This window comes from Myxocyprinus asiaticus, chromosome 18 (genome assembly GCF_019703515.2).
Source record: "Myxocyprinus asiaticus isolate MX2 ecotype Aquarium Trade chromosome 18, UBuf_Myxa_2, whole genome shotgun sequence".
Taxonomy (NCBI): Eukaryota; Metazoa; Chordata; class Actinopteri; order Cypriniformes; family Catostomidae; genus Myxocyprinus; species Myxocyprinus asiaticus.
The window spans coordinates 11,801,076-11,825,172 of NC_059361.1; the positions used below are offsets into that span (position 1 = coordinate 11,801,076).

The 24,097-nt window shown below is 42.8% G+C and overlaps 1 protein-coding gene across 4 annotated transcripts in view; it reads right to left on the bottom strand.

Annotated features, from left to right (window-relative positions):
* LOC127456176 (kin of IRRE-like protein 3) overlaps positions 1-24,097 on the bottom strand; it is a 305,835-nt gene that overhangs the window by 86,937 nt on the left and 194,801 nt on the right. For all 4 annotated transcript variants that reach the window (XM_051724531.1, XM_051724529.1, XM_051724530.1 and 1 more), the window contains exon 3: positions 11,282-11,431. In XM_051724531.1, coding sequence (XP_051580491.1) covers positions 11,282-11,431 — 150 coding nt within the window. The remainder of the gene's footprint in view (positions 1-11,281; positions 11,432-24,097) is intronic.

A 24,097-nucleotide genomic window follows, 5' to 3' on the forward strand; every position in this document is an offset into this window, starting at 1 on the left:
TGGCTGAAAAAAACCTGCAGAATCCCAAGTTAGAGACTATCCTGAGCTGTGACTTCAAAAGCAGTAGGGAAAAAATACATCAATTTCACACTTTTAAAAACCCTCCAAAAAATGAATGATATCTGAGACTGATAAAACATCTACTATATAGTAAGCAAGAATTGCTAAAAGGGCAAAATTGTGTAGTTTTCCAGTCTACCATAACTGAAGCATGCTAACCATGACCTCTTGTTTTTCATCCTATTTCTTTCTTCTTTTTTTATTTTTTACATTCCTTTAAATAATAAAAGCCTAGTTCATCAAGCATCATCCTCCAGAAAGTGACATCATCTTGGGACAGCAACAACAACAAAAACACCAAGACTTATATCTCTGCAGAACAAAAATGGGCTTTTCCCAATCAGTGGGCGTTTTCAAACCATTGAGATTCCCTACTTGCTTTGGTTAGTTTATAACGCCAATCCTGGTTTGGAAACACCAAATGATTTCTACACTGAGATTCCCAACTTTCATTGGGTAGTTTAGAAACACCCATCCCAGTTTGAAAACACCCACAGATTTGAAAACACCCATTACTATTCTGCAGAGACCTATACTCCCAAACACCAGTAAGTATTAGCAATAGATGTTATGAATTCTGTGATGTTTTGTGGGATAAGTAGGATTGTCTCACTCCATCCTGCTTGGTAATATTACAGAAAATATGTATGATAAGCACATTTGCATGCCATTTTTTTTTTTCCTGGTGTAATTTCTTGAATCACAACACAAGCATATTCATTTATTTAAAAGTTACTGAGTCAAAAGGTACTGTATAAGCCAATAAGATCTTGCAGCAGACCTGATTCAAGGTGACGAGGCTTTTTATTTGGAATGTGTGGCTGAATAAAACAGTAAATAACACGCAGACAAATGGATTTGTAAATTTGTGATTGATTGCTTCAATCAACTGGGTCCTTTAAAGGTTTCTAAATCACCTGGATGGGCAATGTTTCAGTTCCAGGAGCTAAAGGAAGGACATTAGAGAGACAGAAAGATATGTTCTATTTTCTGGAGTGGGTTTGATACTGTAGCAATTACAGTATATATTGGTCCATTTACAGTTCTGGACATCAAAAATAAGATTTTGGACGAGTGAGGTGATATGGCCTCTAATCCTGTGCACAGCTAGAGGAGCAAGGTTTTGGACCAGGGGAGAAAGCAATCTGGTGGGAACTGAATGGTGAGGTCTAAGAGCAGTGTTTTTTTTTTTCTCCACTGACATGTCTGGCACAACAATGAGGGCCCGTCTGTTTCAACAACGTCTCCCATCACCTGCTCACATGGCTGCTGTATTTTGTTGCGGGGTTTGATAGATAGATCCACAACAAAATACAAGAAAGAATATGAAGTAGAATCGAAAGCATGCCAGAAATGGAGACAAGTGACATACGTTGCTCACTGGCCCAAATCAAAGCTCCCTTCAAAGCGCTGTCACTAATGTGTTGCTTTGCAGGAGACAGAATTGTATAGATAACACTCAATGATCCATATTCTCTCTCTCCATTCTGCTTGCTTCTCTCTACTTGGCAGATTCTGAATGTATTTCAACAGCTCTATGCATGAGTGATGCCCAGGCAGATTGCCTTCCTTTCTAAACAGACTTTACCTGTCTGAGTTATAGCAGAATCAAATCAGGGGTGGAGAATCCAAAGGTGATGGAAAGGAAATAAGATTTACCTTTTAGCATCAAAGTGTGGAGGAAAAAAAAAGATACTGAGGCATTGGGGGTGCAAGTGGGCTGAGTTTTGGTGTGACCATTACAGGAAGACCCATTATGTATTTTGAGAGGATTGTCATGGCCTTTAAACATGCAGTAGGTTGGAAAAGAGAGGAAGTACTGTAATAAGATATGGTTGGGTACCTCTGCCTGAAAAGGAATGGTAGGATCAGATTGTGATAAGGTTGTGGTTGGAAGCTGGTGAAGTGTTTATGATGGTGTTGAAAGGACAAAGAAGCAGTAAGGCTTCCTCTAGACATTCCTTTAAATTTTTTGCCCAGCCTGACCAAGCTGGTGTTTTGCCTAAATCCTCTTTAAAACCAGCAAAACAGCTTGATTCTGAGCGTGATTCTGTGTGTGCTTTGTGGTCTGTTGTTGATTAAATAATAGTTGATAAAAGACAAAAGATGTCTCTTTGCCCTTAATCAACATGTCAGAATATGAATTATATGACTTAAGCACTGACAACATGATGCTTGTAGGTAGCCGAACATCTGTACAAACTCACATCTGTCATTCAGATCTTATTCATGAGTGTGTTTGCAGATGTGTCTGAGGTCACAGCCCAGCAGGGTGGAACTCCAAGAAAAACAAATCGTCCATTTAAATAACATCTGCCTGATTTTTGTTCACAGTTGTATGTGCAATTGCACATACATAATGGAACACAACCCCACTAATCATTTTAGTTACTAACATTTGATTTAGTAAGAATAATTTACTGTATCTACAATTGCACAAAAACACAGAAAAAGCCATACGAAGAGACGCCAGATTGATGGGATTTAGAAAGTTCTGAATATTTGACAACAGTTCACAAGAAGTGCATTGATTTTTGACAATGGGACTTTAATTTCATACTTTAATTTCTGCTTCATTAGCATCACCAAACAAAATAGCAAAAATAATCACTGTTTTCAAACAGATTCCAGAAAACTCCCCCTAGTATTTCATTGGTTGTAGATACAAACTGATAGTCCCACCCCAAAATCTCACCATTGGTCAAGCCAGTGTTGCAGTTCACAGTTTATACCTTATGGTTTGTTGCTTTCATAAGATGTGAAATATTTTACTGCTTGGTTTGGCATGTTTGTTTGCATGAATTCATATGTAGCTCACTTGGAATATCTTCTCTCACTAAGGAGGAAATTAAATGGAGTTTAATGGTTTTCACAGCATCACACTTGTGTGTAAATGCAAACTGGATTCGAGTTGATGACCTTTGTTTATCTTCATAAGACTATAAGCGGTACGTTTTTCAATGGATGTTGAGCAGTTTCTCGCATCTCATGATTTTCAATTAAAAGTTAATAATCATTATGCCTTGAAACTGTTTATCAAATGATAGGCTTAGACACTGAGACTCCAAAATGCAAAGTAATACAAATTCCAAGTGTCTTCACCTATCTATTTTTCCCGCAAGGACACTTGATATTCCATTAGTTATGAATTTCTAATTATGCATTTGAGCGGAAATGAGAAATGATTGGGGTACATTTAGCCCTTGTATCTTACAAGAAGTTAATCTCTTGCAAAGCAAATATTTTCTAATGGGCTATTTCAGGACTTATAAGATAAAGTAATGCATATGATCATCTGACTACTTATGCTATTACTTTGGATCTCCACTGTTTTTTTTTTCTTTTTCTTTTAGGGAAGATGAATGAGAACTATTGTGACAATGGAGAAAGAGCAAATTTTAGTTTAAGAGAGAGGTTCAGAGAGCTGATCAAAAATATCAATGTTTAGAGGGGCAATTTACACATAAATGACCTTTTTCTCATCGTTTACTCACCTTCATGTTATTCCAAACCTGAATTACTTTATTCTGTTGAACAAAAAATATGTTCCACAGACCCACAGAAGAAAGTCATACTGGTCTCCCTCCATTACTTTATGTCTGGAGTCCATTTTCTCATGGGCTAAGATTAGTGTTGCGAGGGCATGTGAGATGGTGAGGATGGACCATCTTTTAGAGGAATATATAATTAGTCTACAGGGCAAGGCTGCAACTGCAAGAAGAATTGCTCTTTCTTTGTCTCCATACAAAATTCAGCAAAGCTGACCTCCAGAGGTCATCCACAATCCCATAGTTCAGCAAATGTAGTGTGCAAAGTTCATGGGTTCAGTCTATATTGATTGGATTTTACCATGTCATGTCACAGTGGACATACTAGATGATGTAGGTCTTCTAGAATTTTTTTAAACTACAAGTTGAAGTCAGAAATGTACATACACCTTAGCCAAATACATTTAAACTCAGTTTTTCACAATTCCTGACATTTAATTGTAGAAAACATTCCCTGTCTTAGGTCAGTTAGGATCACTACTTTATTTTAAGAATGTGAAATGTCAGAATAATAGTAGAGATAATGATTTATTTCATCTTTTATTTCTTTCATCACATTCCCAGTGGGTCAGAAGTTCACATACAATTTGTTAGTATTTGGTAGCATTGCTTTAAATTGTTTAACTTGGGTTAAACGTTTTGGGTAGCCTTCCACAAGCTTCTCACAATAAGGCTATGTTCAGACTGCAGGCAAATCAGATTATTTCTCAAATCAGATCTTTTCAGGCAGACTGTCCGCACTATTAATTGCAAGTGATCAAATCAGATTTACACATTCAGACATAACCAACCTATCTGCATAGGTTGCTTTGGTAATGACGTAGGCATACCCACGTGACGATGCTTTCAAAACAGATGCGGGAAAAATGGAGGTGCATCATCTCGCTCTCCAAATAAGCACCCTGTCCAGTCACGGTGCAGAACTCCTCCGTCGCACAAGAAAAACTCAGTGATGGAGGAGACTGGTAAATATTGTGATGTTCCGTGCTGCAGTCACCAATTTTTTGACGTCATCGCTGTGTGTCGCGTTAAGAGTGACGCAAAAGACCATTTGAAATCCGATTTGAGCAGCCAGAGCGTCCGGACTGAGACGCATCTGAAAAAATCTGATTTCAATCGCATTTGAAACCACCTCCCGATGTGGTTTGAATCAGATTCTGAAAAATCAGATTTCATGTGTTTTTTTTGCTGTTCAGAATATCGAAAACTCATCTGGATACAATATGGATATGCAAAAAATTAGATTTTTAGTGGCAGTCTGAACAAGGCCTAAGTTGTTGGAATTTTTCAGATGGTGGTACCTAAAGGCATTTGGAAATTGCTTCCAAGGATAAACCAGACTTGTGGAGGTCCACATTTATTTCTATTTTTTATTTATTTATTTATTTTTTTTTTTTCTGAGGTCTTGGCTGATTTCTTTTGATTTTTCCATAATGTCAAGCAAAGAGGCAGTGAGTTTGAAGGTAGGCCTTAAAATACATCCACAGGTACACCTCCAATTGACTCCAATTAGCTTCTGATAGGCTTGCCATCATTTTCTAGAATTTTCCAAGCTGCTTAAAGGCACAGTTAACTTAGTGAATGTAAACCTCTGACCCACTGGAATTGTGATATAGTCAATTAAAAGTGAAAAAATCTGTTTGTAAAAAATTGTTGGAAAAATTACTTGTGTGATGCACAAAGTAGATGTCCTAAACGACTTGCAAAACTATAGTTTGCTAATATGAAATCTGTGGAGTGGTTAAAAAAATGAGTTTTAATGACTTCAACCTAAGTGTATGTAAACTTCTACTTCAACTGTATGTATTTGGAGTGATTTTTAGTCTGCATTAAACCAAGGTCACAGAGGTCATTTAAAAACACTATAAATTATATTTTTAGTTCTTGAGAGACTGGTGAAAAGCTGAGGTTCAACTGAGGGCAAGAGATAACTCAGTTTTCTTCTCTTGCCTAGCAATCATAAAGGGTTCTGTTTTGTATGCAGGACTCGATAATTCATAGAGTTTGGTTTGAGTTTTCTAAACTTCTCAATGCTTGATCAGATATCAAAGCCTTTAGTGGGAATGGCTGATCCAGACTGTTGTGAACTCTGTGTCTGTAGAGAGTACACCTGCCCCAGCCTTCAGCAGATGTTCAGTCAGTATGTGAGGGAAGGCTAAGTCATGAAATTATATGGGGAGGGGCGGAGAGACCACTTCAGCTGTCAGGTAAGGAATACAGTGGAGATTCCTGTCATCATTGTTGCTCAGACTGGGCATCTTGACATTGTAAAAGACAGCCCAGAGATCATTCTGCTACAGTACTAGCATATATTATAAGCACAGGCTAGAAGATCTAGCCACCCATGCTTTCCAAAAGCTTGAGGCTTAAAGGTGATGTGTGTAATTTTTCTAGGATGAAACATGTTTTTATTTTTTTTTATTTATTTTTTTTTATTATTATTTTTTATCTAGGTTTGTCACGATAAGATATTTGGCTGACGTTTCACTGTCAAACAGATAATTGCATTTATGATGATTAGTTGTCTATTTTAGGGCTTTCACAATAATTTATCATACTTCTTAAGGTGTATGTGTGCTTCATACAACTTGAGTTATTTATTCATTTTTAACTTAGAATCATATAATAAATAAGGGATTTATGATTTCCTTTAAGGCTTTAAAAAAACTTATGAATGACATGACAAATTATATTTTAAATATCCAAAAATTTTCAAATACTTAAAATATGTCTCTCATTGTGGTCAATTTTAGTACATTTACACTGTTGTTTTTGGAACCCAGCAAACCTGAATAGCTTTTATATTACTGTATATTATAATGTATTATAATATTATTTAGGGCTGTCAGTCGATTAACATTTTTAATCAAATTAATTGCATTGTATGCCGATTAATTATTCAAATGAATCACATATATAAATATTTGCTGAGAAATCCCCTCAAATTACAATAATTAAATATATAATAATTAAATAATTATAAATAGTCATTTAAATAAAGTTATATATATATATATATATATATAGATAGATAGATAGATAGATAGATAGATAGATAGATAGATAGATAGACAGTGTATATACAGGTGCATCTCAATAAATTAGAATGTCGTGGAAAAGTTCATTTATTTCAGTAATTCAACTCAAATTGTGAAACTCGTGTATTAAATAAATTCAGTGTACACAGACTGAAGTAGTTTAAGTCTTTGGTTCTTTTAATTGTGATGATTTTGGCTCACATTTAACAAAAACCCACCAATTCACTATCTCAAAAAATTAGAATATGGTGACATGCCAGTCAGCTAATCAACTCAAAACACCTGCAAAGGTTTCCTGAGCCTTCAAAATGGTCTCTCAGTTTGGTTCACTAGGCTACACAATCATGGGGAAGACTGCTGATCTGACAGTTGTCCAGAAGACAATCATTGACACCCTTCACAAGGAGGGTAAGCCACAAACATTCATTGCCAAAGAAGCTGGCTGTTCACAGAGTGCTGTATCCAAGCATGTTAACAGAAAGTTGAGTGGAAGGAAAAAGTGTGGAAGAAAAAGATGCACAACCGACCGAGAGAACCGCAGCCTTTTGATTGTCAAGCAAAATCGATTCAAGAATTTGGGTGAACTTCACAAGGAATGGACTGAGGCTGGGGTCAAGGCATTAAGAGCCACCACACACAGACGTGTCAAGGAATTTGGCTACATTTGTTGTATTCCTCTTGTTAAGCCACTCCTGAACCACAGACAACATCAGAGGCGTCTTACCTGGGCTAAGGAGAAGAAGAACTGGACTGTTGTCCAGTGGTCCAAAGTCCTCTTTTCAGATGAGAGCAAGTTTTGTATTTCATTTGGAAACCAAGGTCCTAGAGTCTGGAGGAAGGGTGAAGAAGCTCATAGCCCAAGTTGCTTGAAGTCCAGTGTTAAGTTTCCACAGTTTGTGATGATTTGGGGTGCAATGTCATCTGCTGGTGTTGGTCCATTGTGTTTTTTGAAAACCAAAGTCACTGCACCCGTTTACCAAGAAATTTTGGAGCACTTCATGCTTCCTTCTGCTGACCAGCTTTTTAAAGATGCTGATTTCATTTTCCAGCAGGATTTGGCACCTGCCCACACTGCCAAAAGCACCAAAAGTTGGTTAAATTACCATGGTGTTGGTGTGCTTGACTGGCCAGCAAACTCACCAGACCTGAACCCCACAGAGAATCTATGGGGTATTGTCAAGAGGAAAATGAGAAACAAGAGACCAAAAAATGCAGATGAGCTGAAGGCCACTGTCAAAGAAACCTGGGCTTCCATACCACCTCGGCAGTGCCACAAACTAATCACCTCCATGCCACGCCGAATTGAGGCAGTAATTAAAGCAAAAGGAGCCCCTACCAAGTATTGAGTACATATACAGTAAATGAACATACTTTCCAGAAGGCCAACAATTCACTAAAAATGTTTTTTTTATTAGTCTTATGATGTATTCTAATTTTTTGAGATAGTGAATTGGTGGGTTTTTGTTAAATGTGAGCCAAAATCATCACAATTAAAAGAACCAAAGATTTAAACTACTTCAGTCTGTGTGCACTGAATTTATTGAATACACAAGTTTCACAATTTGAGTTGAATTACTGAAATAAATGAACTTTTCCACGACATTCTAATTTATTGAGATGCACCTGTATATATATATATATATATATATATATATATATATATATATAGATATATATTAGATAGATAGACAGTGTATATATATATATATATATATATATATATATATATATATATATATATATATATATTAGATAGCTAGATAGACAGTGTATCTAATATATATATATATATAAATCAAATCACTTTTATTGTCACACAGCCATATACACAAGTGCAATGGTGTGTGAAATTCTTGGGTGCAGTTCCGATAAACATAGCAATCGTGACAGTGATGAGACATATACCAATTTACAATAACATCAAATTAACACAACACAATTAAAGTCTGATATACACATAATTACACACAACACAATATACAAATAATAACATACACTGTACAGTATACAATACACACAATATAGATACACATTATTCAATAAATAAAATAATAAAATCTGTCACGACTGCTATGTTGATCGGAACTGCACCCAAGAATTTCACACACCATTGCACTTGTGTATATGGTTGTGTGACAATAAAAGTGATTTGATTTGATTTGCTATATATATATATAATATTATAAAAAAATTATAATTCACATAACTAAAATACATTACATAATTGTGGCAGATGAGAAAAGCATTGGTAAGACAATATAAAAAGTGTCTTTATAATCCAATATATTGTTTATTTCCATATTATTAAACATAAGTGAAACATTGGCCTACTGTTCACAACAATCAATTTTGCAATTTAATTGTCAGTCAGTCTGAAAATTATTATAAGGGTTTGTCTAAGGACGAGTTACTGTACACCTGTGTCAGAATGATGTTTCTGGAGCATCTCACTTTGGTTGCATCGCATCATAAACATACCGTTTTAAGGTTGCTGTCAAGTTAAACGTAGTTTGAAACTAAGAAAAACATGTCTTAAAGTCCCTGCGTTCGGATTTGCGCTCCATCAAAATGTGTTTGAATGCAAAAATGTATTCGTGTCAGATCTCGATGAGAGTGGTTTGTTCTCTGCATAAGCTGCGCATTGCCTATACAGCTAGAGTTTTGCTTACTGCCCTCTGGAGAAATCAGGTGGTACTTCAATCTTAAATTGCTCCGATAGTAGTAATATTCCTTTTTACGGTTTGGGGATGTGATTAATTGCGTACATTATTTTACGCATTATTTTTTTATATAAGTAATTGCACTGAATTAATGAACACATTAAATCGACAGCCCTAATTCTATTCTGTTCTATTCTACTCTACTCTATTATATTATATTATATTATATTATATTATATTATATTATATTATATCACATGTAAGTATGCAATAGTAAAATAGTTCTGTTCTAAATTCTTCACTTTCACATGTTATTTTAAGGCACTCTAATTAAACCAACAAGTCATTATTTCATGAAGGAAGACCTTTAAGATTCTGTTTCTTTATTCTATAATTTTCACAGATATATAGTAAGCAATTGTGTTTGGTGCCGCAGGAATAACCTTTAAGTGTGAGGTTGTTGCTAAAAAGTGTGTGAGAAATGCAAGCTCTTTGAAATCTTCATCTGGCCCCATAAAAAAAAAAAAAAAAAAAAATGCCACAAATATTACAAAACCGCTAGCCCCTTGGTGACCAACTTGAAAGGAAATTAAAATAAGCTGAGATGAACTTGAGTATCTTGGTTTTGAGTTCATGGTGGATAATTAGCTTTATCAGCACCCATTGTTTTAAAGCAGAACAAATTAAGGCCCATTTAATAATGATCATAGCAGGAGAGAATGATGATAAACTAAACAGTAGGTAAGGTTGCTACCAATTCATCCACCAATGTTTTTTTTTTTTTTTTTTTTTTCTAAATCAAAAAAATATCTATTTGACAGTTAATGATGCACTGATCATAGAGGGTGGTTACAGATACCAGTAATAGTAGAATTTAGGTGACAGTGTGTTGATCCATGCTAAGGCTTTTATAATTAGCAAATAAGTCTTATTTGTAGGGGAGAGCAGTGGGGAGACCACAGAACACAATTTGTCATTTGTCTTCCTCTAATTTCCTTACTACATCCTCCTATGGAGGTCATTATTTTCACTTTTCATTAGTACAGATCAATAAAGTGAATCACATTCCAGCAGCTGAGCAGATGTGCTCTATGACTTACTCCACCACTTCCATAAACTCGCCCCAAACCCAACCCCACTCAGTGCTCAACAGTAACACTCAGTTCTGCCCACTGTTGCGGGGGAAGATATATAACATGCTGGGTGTGTGTGGGTGTGTGCTGGTCTTTCTTTAGAGCAGATAAACCTGCTAGAAGGTTGATTACAGCCAGGGCACCTATAACACTGAGGCTGCTCAATATCGCAGAAACAGCAATGCTGAATAATAACCCAATAAAACTTAATTAAGATTCGATGACCTCTCTGATTTAATAATAAAGATGGTGATATTTGCAGCAGAAAATTAAAACTGCAAGCTTATGATAGTGCAGAGGAGTTTGGTCAGTGAAAAATCTATTTTTTACACTGTACATTATTGTCAGCTGCACTCAAGCTCAAGGATAGTTTAAGATCATTCTAATCAGGCTGTATATTTATTTTGATTTAATCTGTGAATTTTAAATGAAAGATATATAAAACAAATAAAAAAGCTACAAGCATTGAATTTTCTCTTTTAAAAAAAGGACATGAATTGGATTTGCCCACAGATACAGTATTCAAAACTGCAAATTATATTTTGCATAAGATTCATATGCAAATACAGTGTCCACATAAGCCACACTTAAAAAGGCATGAATGTATTTGCATTATAACAAATTATCAAACCTTAAAAGTAATTTAGTGTAAAGAAAGAATGCACAAAAACACTTATTTTCAGAAAAGTGAAATTTGTTTTGAGAAATCATTTGTTTGAAATTGATACATTTTTAACCATGTCTTATGTATCTAAAATGGTCCAAATAATTTTTGTGGCCACTGTAAGGTTTCAGCAGGACTTTTTTAGTTGATCTTTACATATGCCGCAATTGTGACTAACCAAGGACTGTAAGTCGGGCGGGACGGGACCTCATGGCAGCCTGGATGGCCTGGCACTCGAACACAGCATCATCCATCAGCTCCACCCTCTGGATCCGCAGATGGTACTCACCAGATCCATGATCACCAACCACAGCGTAACGCGGATAACCTGGAAAACAGTGGAGCTGACCAATTAACATCCTGAGAAGTTCTAATGTATTGACACTTTTGAACTTGCTTTCAGTGCATTTGTGTTCTAACTGTTTCTAGATTGATAATTTCTACCTGGTTTCATAAAATCATGTTACTATACCTAAATTTGTGCAAAATGATTTTTACGTGGCTTATTGTACATATCATGTCAGTTTCCTGGTGAAACGTACTGTATATACTAAAGCAGCTAAAACAACAATGACTTTAATACCTTTCACACAAATCACGAGTAAAACGGTGGATTATGTGCAAATTCCAGTCAAAAGCGATCATCCCTATGCCCAACTCACTCCAAAGGACAGAGCTCTTGATGTGGGCATTTTGAAGGGAGCATGACATTACTGTATGAATGTACCCTTTGTGTCTTGTGGATGCCTTCCCATAGTGCCGTTCGAGGGCGCAAAAAATGCAGTTTGGAAAACGCCCTATCTGTTCATCAACACTTTTTGCCTTGTTCCTCACACAGTGCTATCTTATGACATCTAAAGTTCCCTATCTGTCACTCACTCGACGTTGGTGTCGATGTAGTGACACTAGGGGTCACTCTTGGGAGCCCGAGACACCTCTGGTCTTTGATAAAAGGCCAATGAAAATTGGCGAGTGGTATTTGCATGCCACTCCCCCGAACATACGGGTATAAAAGGAGCTGGTATGCAACCACTCATTCAGATTTTCTCTTCGGAGCCGAACGGACATGCTCACTGAGCTGAATACTACTGTTCATTCACCTCTGCTGGATCTAACGGCGCATTTCAGCGGCTTCTCCCTCCTCTGCACTGGTGCACTGCAGAGAATGCCCCTGGGCGCTTCGGCAGAAAAACTAGAGAGTATATTTTCTGAAAGAGCATTTTTCCCCTCTAAAAGAGTATATATTTCTCTAAAAGAGCGCACACACGGAACGTCTTTTTAAAGATGCTTTTCCGATTGTGTGTTATTCCTGGTTGTGCTCATTATCTCTCGCCTTCTAACGGTCACGATCACTGTCTTTCGTGTCTGGGCACTGCTCACGCGGAGACAGCGTTCGTGGATGGTCATGTTCTCATTGCGAGAATATGTCCATGGCAACGTTGCGGTTGCGGCTCGCCTTCGTAAGAAAGCGAGCCACCCCAAAGGCTCCCGTCCCGGTCCTTTTACCCACGGGTTTGAGGCCAGTGCGGCTAGCACTGGGGGCGATTTGGGGACCCCAATGGGACCGCCTCCGCCGGGTATCCCCCCGCAGACCTCCCATTCCCCAGCAAGTTCGTCTGCCCCAATCGGGCTTCCAGGTGAGTCCGCCGGCTCGTCTCATGGCGAGTTCGACCTCTTATTCGGAGCCCGCGAAAGTGATGAGCTCTCGAGCGCAGCATCGGAGAGCGGGCTCGTCCAGTCGGAAGCCTCAGCTGGGCTACTCCCTTTGGGGTCGATCGCCCAGTCACAGGCTGATGCGGAGATGACGACATGCTTTCCCGGGCAGCCGCAAGCGTCAGTTAGAGTGGATTTCACCGCTCTTCCCTGAACCCTCGTGGCTCGGTGATTGGTTCCTGGTCTCGTGGCGCCGCTCAAAGCCATGCCCCACCCCGTTCCTTTCTTCCCGGAAGTGCATGAAGAGCTGACAAGGTCGCGGGAGGCACTTTTTACTGCCCGGTCCCGATCTTTTCAGCTTCCCTGCTCTCACTACCCTCGATGGTGGGGCGGCCAAGGGTTATTCGGCAATCCCCCGGTGGATAAAGGCGCTCGCGGTGCACCTATGCCCGTAGAGAGCGCCGCTACCTGGCGCGGGTGCCCAAAGCCCCCATCCAAGGCCTGTAGGTTTATGTTGTCACTGACGGCCAAGGCCTATGGTGCCGCTGGACAAGCCGCCTCCGCCCTGCACGCCATGGCTCTCCTGCAAGTCCGCCAAGGCGCTAAAGGAATTGCATGAGGGTAGTTCCGCCCAGGGATTGATGCAGGAACTGCGCTCGGCGACCGACCTCGCTTTCCGAGCGATGGAGGTCACGGCGCAGTCTCTCGGGCGGACGATGGCCACACTAGAGGTCCAGGAGCGCCACATTTGGCTCAACCTGGTCGAGATGGGTGAGGCCGACAAGACACGATTCCTTGCTGCCCCCATTTCCCAGGCGGGCCTATTCGGCGACACCGTCGAGGACTTTGCCCAGCAGTTCTCGATGGTAGAGCAGTAGATGGATGCTAGCCGGCATATCCTGCCCCGGCGTGGCTCAAGATCCCGCACCCCATCTACTCTTCTCCAAGGGCGTCCCCCTGCGGTGACTGCACCGGCTACGCTGCAGCCCGCCCCTTCGGCCTGGCCCCGGTGTGGAGCCCACCGCAGGAAGCAGACGCCACCCGTCTCGCGGCAGAGCCCGTAAAAGGCTTCAAAGCGCCCTTGAGATGGGCGACCCAGGGACAACGAAACCCGCTGCTCTGGAGCTGGTAAGCAGATCTTCATCTTTTTGTTACCTTTTGCATTTAATTGCGCTGCATGCCCAAGTGGCTGCAGTACTCAAGAGCTCAGCAAGAGTGGTTTCCTTGTTCCCTGGGTCACGTATCCGGTGTGTACGGCTGGCATCACGACCACCGTCCACCACTCTATTTGGCAGGTTGGCACTCCAGCTGTGGCACAAATTTGCCCCCGATATGACAGTCTCCACGGGTCACGAGGACAGGGCTCTTCCTACCCCGTCCCAGGCTGTTCCGGTGGTGGTCACAAGGAGCCAGGTAAGTGCTTCGATGTCCTCGGACTCAGCACGGCCACGACGTGGTGTGGCACCTCGAACTCCACCCCGCCGCGAGGCCCCACCTGCCGGTACATCCGATGACGTTGTCCCTTTGGTCCCCCTTGCGTGGAACTTGGACGCATGGCTTGCGCCTTCCAGTCCGTCACGAGGGCTGGTCCAGACCGTCCGACTCGGCTGCGCGATTCACTTCGCCGGGCATCCGCCCAGGTTCAGCGGTGTCCACTTCACCTTGGTGAAAGACGAAAATGCTGCTACCTTGCGTGGAGATCGCTACCCTCCTACGGAAGGACGCGATAGAACCTGTCCCTCCAGCCGAGATGAACAAAGGGTTTTACAGCCCCTACTTCATTGTACCGAAAAAAGGCGGTGGGTTGCAGCCAATCTTGGACCTGCGAGTACTGAACCGGGCTTTACACAGACTCCCGTTCAAGATGCTGACGCAAAGACGCATTCTAGCGAGCGTCCGGCATCAAGATTGGTTCGCGGTGGTAGACCTGAAGGATGCGTAATTTCACGTCTCGATCCTTCCTCGACACAGACCCTTCCTGCGGTTCATGTTCGAGGGTCAGGCGTATCAGTACAAGTCCTCCCTTTCGGCCTATCCCTGTCTCCTCGTGTCTTTACGAAGATCGCAGAGGCTGCCCTTGCCCCGTTAAGGGAGGTGGGCATTTGCATTCTCAACTATCTCGACGACTGGCTAATCTCAGCTCACTCTCGAGACGTGTTATGCGCACACAGGGACCTGGTGCTCTCACACCTCAGCCGACTAGGGCTTCGGGTCAGCTGGGAAAAGAGCAAGCTCCTCCCGGTTCAGAGCATCTCTTTTCTCGGTTTGGAGTTGGACTCAGTCTCCTTGACGGCGCACCTTACGAACGAGCGCGCCCAGTCAGTGCTGGCCTGTTTGAAGACGTTCAAACAGAAAACAGCGGTTCCACTGAAACTTTTTCAGAGGCTCCTGGGGCATATGGCATCCTCGGCGGTGGCCACCCCGCTCGGGTTGATGCATATGAGGCCGCTTCAGCACTGGCTCCAGACTCGAGTCCCGAGACGGGCATGGCGCCACGGGACACACCACGTGGCCATTACGTCGGTCTGTCACCATCTTTTCAGCCGTTGGACCGACCTCTCATTTCTACGAGCAGGTGTTCCCCTAGAACTGGTCTCCAGGCACGTCGTGGTCACGACAGATGCCTCCAAAATGGGCTGTGGCGCTGTTGGCAATGGGCACGCAGCCGCCGGCCTCTGGACAGGTCCGTGGCTGCGTTGGCACATCAACTGCCTCGAGTTACTGGCAATTCTGCTCACCCTGTGGAGGTTCCGGCTGTTGATCCAGGGCAAGCACGTGCTAGTTCGGACAGACAGCACGGCAGCGGTAGCATATGTCAACCGCCAAGGCGGTCTGCGCTCCCGCTGTATGTCACAACTCACCCGCCGTCTCCTCCAACGGAGTCAGCAACACCTCAAGTCGCTGCAAGCCACTCACATCCCGGGCAACCTCAACACTTCGGCGGATGCACCGTCACAACAGGTTACCCTCAAGGGAGAGTGGAGACTCCACCTTCAGGTGGTCCAGATGATTTGGAGTCGATTCGACAGGCACAGGTGCACCTGTTCGCCTCCCAAGAATCCTCCCCACTGCCCGCTCTGGTATGCCCTGACCGAGGCCTTCCTCGGCATAGACACGCTGGCACACAGCTGGTCCCCTGGCATTCGCAAATATGCGTTTTCCCCCAGTGAACCTGCTTGCACAGACCCTGTGCAATGTCAGGGAGGACGAGGAGAAGGTCGTCCTGGTAAGCACCCTACTGGCCCGCCCAGACGTGGTGCTCGGACCTCACGCTCCTCGCAACAGCTCCCCCCTGGGAAAATTCCCCTGAGGAAGGACCTTCTTTCTCAGGGAAGGGGCACCATCCAGCACCCGCGCCCAGACCTCTGGAATCTCCATGTCTGGCCCCTGGACGGGACGCGGAAGACCTAAGCTGTCTCCCACCTGCGATGGTAGACACGTTCACTCAGGCTAGGGCTCCCTCTACGAGGCGCCTGTATGCCTTTTAAGTGGCGTCTGTTCGCTAAGTGGTGTTCTTCCCGTCGGGAAGACCCCCAGAGATGTGCAGTCAGATCAGTGCTTTCCTTCCTGCAAGAGAGGTTGGAAGGGAGGCTGTCCCCTTCCACCTTGAAGGTGTACATTGCTGCCATAGCAGCACACCATGACGCAGTCGACGGTAAGTGCTTAGGGAAGCATGATCTGATCATCAGGTTCCTAAGAGGTGCCAGGAGGCTGAATCCCTCCAGGCCGTGCCTCGTTCCCTCATCAGACCTCTGTAGTTTTTCAGGGTCTACAGAGAGCCCCCTTTGAGCTTTGCAGTCAGCCGAGCTTAAGGCACTCTCCTTGAAGACTGCCCTCCTGACTGCGCTCACTTCCATCAAGAGGGTAGGTGACCTGCAAGCATTCTCTGTCAGCGAAATGTGCCTGGAGTTCGGTCCGGGCTATTCTCACGTGATTCTGAGACCCCGACCGGGCTATGTGCCCAAGGTTCCCACCACTCCTTTTAGGGACCAGGTGGTGAACCTTCAAGCGCTGCCCCAGGAGGAGGCAGACCCAGCCCTGTCATTGCTGTGTCCGGTGCATGCTTTACGCATCTATTTGGATCGCATGCAGAACTTTAGAGTCTCTGAGCAGCTCTTTGTCTGTTTTGGTGCGCTGTCTCCAAGCAGAGGATCGCCCACTGGCTCATTGACGCCATAACTATGGCATATCTTGCCCAAAACATGCCACCCCCGGTAGGGCTATGAGCCCATTCTACCCGTGGTGTAGCGGCTTCTTGGGCCCTGGCCAGAGGTGCCTCTCTAACAGACATTTGCAGAGCAGCGGGCTGGGCAACACCCAACACCTTTGCAAGGTTCTACAACCTCCAGGTGGAACCGGTTTCATCCCAGGTAGTGGCACGCAACACAAGCGGATAAGCCCGGGATAGCCAGCCGGGTGTATCACTTGCACATAGAGCCTTCCACCTCCTTTTGAGCTGAAGACGTGCGCTGTTAATTCCCAGTAGTGTTCACAAAAGTTGTTCCCTGGTTGACTTCCTCCGAGCTCTGTGGCAGTCGAGTTTTCAGAGAGACTCGCTGCCGGCCCAGTACACGCGCTAACTAAGAGCCTGGTTCTGGGGTAGGTGCTCCGCATGTGGCGGTTCCCTGTAAGGCTAACCCCATGCGATATATGTCTTCCGCTAATTAATTTCCCTGCTGGCAAACTGCGTCTTCCTTGGGCAGAGCCCCTCTGCCCCAGTCTCCATGTTGTAGTAACTCCTCCCCCATTGGGCAGGATCTACCTTGAAGACTCTCCACATGGTTGGAAAGACCATGTGATGTATTCTTCCACTTAAATATCCCCCCCTCTCTTGGGGCGAGGTGTGGTCTTCGCGGTGTCCTCCCCTTGGGAGGGACACCCCCAACTAGACCTGGTGGCCCAGTCGGATAATCCCCCTTCTCTTTTAGGGAGTGGAAAAAGAGAAGGGGAAAGAGGCCATGACTGGGTTAAGCCTGTCTCTATCTCTGGGTAGTCGACTTGTCCCCAAAAAGGGCCGTTCGACACTCATAACTGTGTTGGGGGAGGTTACGTGTCGACCTGGTGTGCTGGCTATGAGGCACACAGCAAGTCTGCCCACCACACACCGCCAGTTCACGTAACACAGTTCAGCCTTGTGGCATTTTGTATAGGGACCCCTAGTGTCACTACATCGACACCAACGTCGAGTGAGTGACTGATAGGGAACGTCATGGTTACTGGTGTAACCTCCGTTCCCTGATGGAGGGAACGAGACGTTGGTCCCTCCTGCCACAACGCTGAACTACCCGCTGAAATGGCCGGACCTTATATCGGCTCCTCAGTGTAAAACCTGAATGAGTGGTTGCATACCAGCTCCTTTTATACCCGTATGTTCGGGGGAGTGGCATGCAAATACCACTCGCCAATTTTCATTGGCCTTTAATCAAAGACCAGAGGTGTCTCGGGCTCCCAAGAGTGACCCCTAGTGTCACTGCATCGACACCAATGTCTCGTTCCCTCCATCAGGGTACTGAGGTTACACCAGTAACCATGACGATTTTTACTCTAGTTCATGACTTTCTAGGCAATACATTTTAACATCTGCATTTCATAACCAACTACAATTAGTAGTCCTGAAGAGTACGCAAGTCGCCACTTGAGCCAAAAATGTCATAGAAGCACCACAAAATGTTGTGTTTGCTTTTCTGCAATTTTCTTGCATTTGCTATTTATGACCCTATCAGTTAGGTTTAGGTTTAAGGTTTCGGGTAGGGAAGTAGGTGTTGTTCATTTAAATCTTGATAGAGAATTAACCTCAAAAACCTAATCTGTTTGGGAGATAATTTAACTCACTTTTTGCGCCACTCAGTGGATGTTTTATCTTGGAACTGCCACAATAAGTGTAAGGAGGCACATAAAATAATTCTGCAAAAATGCCATGTTTTTTCATGAGATCAAGCTTGATAAAATCATAGAAAATTTTACCTTGTCAATTGCAGTGCAGTAGGGACTAACCTAACACCCGAATTAAAGCATAGAGATATTTAGAGTCACTTTTACTAATGCCTAAATGCCACAGGGAGCTTCTGTTAGCGGCTGATGTAACATTTACTGTTTTTTAGCAACTATTGTGAAATCAAAGGATATCAGTTGAATTTATTGTATATTCTTTGGATGACTACTTAAACTAAGCTTTCTAGCAAGGCTAATTAAGTAGGAGATTTTCATTGATGTGTTTAAAAAAGAGCCATCTCGTTTTGCCTACTTTATGTTCTCTACAATCTATGTCCAAATCAATGGCTTTGTTTTCTTCTACTGGTAACTAAAAATAATAAGCCACCTGTGTCTCTTAGGACCATTAACAAAAAAACTATGTGAGACAAGAATGAGTGCAACAACACAGTCATGACCTTTAGAAAATAAATGAAAGATGAGCAGAGGTGTTAGTCTTTCTTCTGACTTAGGTGAGACTTTCTGTCGGTTGGGGTGACACGTTCTGCTGGCTGGAGTGAGACTTTCTTATGATTGAGGTGAGATGTTTTGTTGATTGAGGTAAGGCAATCTGCTTTTTTTTTTTTTTTTATCAGACTAGCGTGGTTCTAGTGAGGTCTTCAAGTGTGCTGCTGATGTCTTAGTGTAGTAGGCTACTTAGTAAGCAGCACACAGGGCCAATAAGTTTACAATGTGTTACACTGATGGAGAGGAAAGGTGATTTGTGGTTTAATAATCAATCAGCAGGATATATTTCATGGAAAACGGACTGTTCTACAACAGCAAGCAGAACCTACCTCCTTTAAAACACATCAGCAGACTATTAGGGCCAAATTTGCATAAGGAGTGAATGGAGAAGCTAGTTTTGTCACTGTAGGAAATGTAAAGTAGGAGAGGGTACATTTAATTGTGCTGCACTTTACGGTACATTTCACAACTGTTCAATATGAATGCCTTTGACGGGTCTCAGGAGGCAAGATACTTTCCTAATTGTTAGAGATTTGCAATTTCCAACGAGACCCTTAAAAGTGATATCATTGCTGTTAGTGCACTCTCTCTTTCCAAGGCAAGACAGTAATTGATGGCTGATGGGAGACATGGGTTTATTAGTCTCAGAAGCTGATCTCAGCTTATTTCTTTGCAGAAAGAAGCAATGTGTTTTTTTTTTCCTTTCTCAATTTAATTCAGTATGGCTTTTATGTGGCTAAATCTACACCTTCCAAATTGATTCTGCAGCTCCTGCTTCAAGTCACCACAGGGCAGCCATTTGAATCTCTGCCAGTGAATCACCTGTGGCAGAATATTGATTTTACAGCATTGTGACGGGGTTAGCAAGAGACAGACACAGTGCGTGTGGCGTTAAGCCTCGGAGAGGCATTTATTGGAAATAATATTAAACATAAAATGTCCATAAAAGGAGAAAATAAAGGGTCCAGGGGGAATAAATATGTTCAAAATAAAGGGGGAATCTGGCGACCTCGCGGTGAAACGGGGCTCCGTGAAGGGTGGGGAAGTGTCCAAAGAATGGCCCAGGCATGAGTCCGCAGTGCATGGGGAGGCAGTGTCCTTGGTGGCCTGTCTTCCCAGGCTCACAGCAGGTGAGAGTGGAATGTGCCCGGGTCTGGCAACGCATCTAATTCGGCCGTACCCTCCCTGCTCTGGTCCGGGGCGTGCGAGGATGCCAGTGTATGCACACATGGAGTTTTTAAGCCAGCTCCCAGAGAAAAGGTGCTCTCTGTGTTTTAAAGACAGCTGTGATGAAGCATTATTCACATCAGGTGTGCTTCATCCACCACTGTCAGAAAAAGGCTTATTAATTATGCACCTCTTCTCGCTCTCCTGCTCAACTCACGTCGTGAGCCTGGCTGAAGTTCGGCACTAAGATGATGAGAGGGAGGGGAGGGTTGTTCCACCACAGCATCCATCGATATGATTAATTTTCACTTCAGAGAATTCTCTCTGACATAATCACCATACATCCTTGTGCACTAGGGGCACTCGTTGCGAGCAACCTTTCCTGTTTTGGAGAGACATCTGTCTCTAACTTTTGAAGTAACAGAAAGGTTTGAAAATGGTTATGGAATATGGTTTCTGTTTGATTGGATTTATATAACAGAATCCACTTGTTTAGAAATGTGTCATCTGTAGTCAGATTGAGAGGGCATTCTGATATCACCTATATCTTTTCAAGTGCTGCTGTGTGGTTCGAAATCCACCCGACTTCTGCACTCTACCACAGTGCTATTACAACAGCCATCACTGTAATCTACAGCAATGAGGCTTGAAAGAGGGATGTGCTTTAACATATTGCTGTCGAAAAGAGTGAAAAATAGACTGGACTCTGGACTAATGGCTTTTAAGTCCTTGAGCCTGACTGTTGAAATCACTGTGCCAGAAAATGCCAATTATTGCCTGTTGCCTCATTGGATCCCATTCACTTTTAATAGACCATGAAGTGTCTCTCATTTCCCCTATTGAGGAGAGAGCAGCAGTCGATTATGGTGCAATGTGTTTTATCTGCCCACATACAGCTTTTAATTTATATTAAGTGAGTGGGAGACAGAAGAGAGACAGGATAACCCAAAAAAACAAATATTAAATAACCCATCAAAACAGCCTGTGCCTCATCATTTACTATACTAAAATTATCAGCACTTTGGAAAGTTATACAGTGATGTTCATAAGAAGAAAAGCTAATGGAAATTCTATGTTAAACCAACATGATGTACAGTCATCAGCACAATTATTTTCCTCCATGTGACATAGACCGGAGTTTTTTTTTCTCTCTCTCTAGTGGTGAGCATGAATCATTTGATCTTTTCAAATCGGAAAAATCGGTTCCAAGATCCACCGTATAACTGATCTGCAGCCGTGCAAGTGAATACCTGGAGTAAAGAAAATTTTGAAATGAGATCTGATTAACATTTTAATTGTTTCTCCTATACAGCAACAACATAATGGAGATAATATGAATACTGGCTTCTCAAATTTTTTTCCTAAGTAAAAAGACACTAGTATCCTCACGTGTCCAGGTTAGAGTTTTAGAAGAGATCTCAACAATGTCTCAAAATGTGCTAAGATTTGCCAAGATGCCAAAGTCTGAAATCAAAAGTGTGACATTTCAGAATCAGAATAAGCTTTATTTCCAAGTGTTCTCAACAAGGAATTTATTTATTTATTTATTGGTGAAAGGAGAAACAAGTGCACACAGAACATTACAGTGAGACACAGAATATACATTGAGGTAAGAGTATAAATAGACATACAAATAATAGGACATATAACAGAATGGCGTATGTACATGTGCAAGTGGTAATGTATGTGCAAAGTAGGGGTATGTACAGTCATTGAATTAAATACTGTATGTGAATTTACATATGTACATGATATATGTATTTACATTATTGGACTATGGGGGAGTTCTGAGGCAGTTTAATTGTTCATGTGGAAAATGGCCTGAGGGTAAAAACTGTTCTTGTGCCTGGATGTCCCGGCGCTCAGTGCTCTGTAGTGCCGGCTAGAGGGCAACAGTTCAAAAAGGGAGTGAGCAGGGTGTGTGGGGTCCAGAGTGATTCTACCTGAAGTTTCCTCACTCTGGAGAAGTACAGGTCTTGGAGGGTGGGCAGGGGGGCACAAATAATCCTCTCAGCAGTCAAGACTGTCCGTTGTAGTTTCCTTCTGTCTGATTTGGTGGCTGAACCAAACCAGACAACTAAAGATGTACACAGGACAGACTCAGTGACGGCCGAGTAGAACTGTGTCATCAGCTCCTGTGGCAGGTTGAACTTCCTCAGCTGGTGAAGGATGTACAACCTCTGCTGAGCCTTCTTCACAATGGAGTCTATGTGGGTGTCCCACTTCAGGTCCTGAGAGATGGTAAAGCCCAGGAACATGAATGACTCCACTGCTGCCACAGTGCTGTTCAGGATGGTGTGTGTGTGTGTGTGTTGCGAGCCAGCTGATCAACATCCCATCTGTATGCAGACTCGTCACCATTACGGATGAGGCCAATGAGCGTGGTGTCATCTGCAAACTTCAGGAGCTTGACAGTGGGGTCCATTGCAGTGCAGTCATTCGTGTACAGGGAGAAGAACAGTGGAGAGAGAACACATCCCTGAGGAGCACCAGTTGGTCAGCGCAGACTTTCAGACAGACAGTTGAGACACCATCTGGGACTGAAGCTTTCCTAGACTTTTGTTTCCAAAAGACCCGGCACATATCCTCCTCACAGGTCATAAGTGCAGATTGAGTAGCAGGAGAGGAAGGAGGGGGGTTCCATGAGGTGTTGGTGTGTGTGTGAAGTAAAGATCAGAGTGGGGGAGGGGTGTGAGACTGGGCTTTTCAAATCTGCAGTTAAACATATTCCATTCATCAGCCATTAGTTGACTCTCTACAGAGCATGGGGTGGTGTCTTGTACTTGATGATGCTTTTCAGGCCTTTCCACACAGATGTAGGATTGTTGGCTGAAAACTGTTTTTTTTTTTCAGCTTTTCAGAGTAGCATTTTTAGCAACTCTAATTTCCCTAGTCAGTGTGTTCCTGGTCTGGTTGAACAATATTTTATCCCCACTTTTGTAAGCATCCTCTTTGGCATGACGAAGCTGTCTGAGTTTTCCTGTAAACCATGGTTTATCATTATTGAATAATAAAAATGTCCTAGTAGGGATGCACATATCCTCACAGAAACTGATGTATGATGTCACAGTATCTGTGAGCTCATCCAGATTGGTGTCTGCATCTTCAAAAACATTCCCATCAGTGCAGTCAAAGCAGGCTTGTAGTTCCAGCTCTACTTTATTACTCCATCTCTGACAGTCCTTACTACAGGCTTAGCTGATTTTAGTTTCTGCTGTTAGGTCAGGAGAAGTTAAACCAGACAGTCATCAGACAGTCCTAAAGCTGCACGTGGGACAGAGCGATATGCATCCTTTACAGTGGTGTAGCAGTGGTCCAGTATATTTCTGTCTCTGGTGGGGCATGTGATGTGTTGTTTGTATTTTGGCAGTTCACAGGTGAGGTTAGCTTCATTAAAATCTCCCAGAATAATAATAATTCTGAGTCTGGGTGTTGTTGCTCCATGTCTGTGATGTGATCAGCCAGCTGTTGCAATGCTGTGTTCACGCATGCTTGTGGCGAGATATAAACACTCACCAGAATGAATGAGGAAAAGTCCTGTGGTGAGTAGAAAGGCTTATAGTTGATAAAGAGCGCTTCTAAATTAGAACAGCACATCATCTTCAATGCTGTTACATCTGTACACCAGCTTTCGTTAATGTAAAAGCATGTTCCACCGCCTCTCATTTTCCCTGATGATTCCGCAACACGATCCGCTCTGAACTGATGGAAGCACGGCAGATGAAACGCACTAACC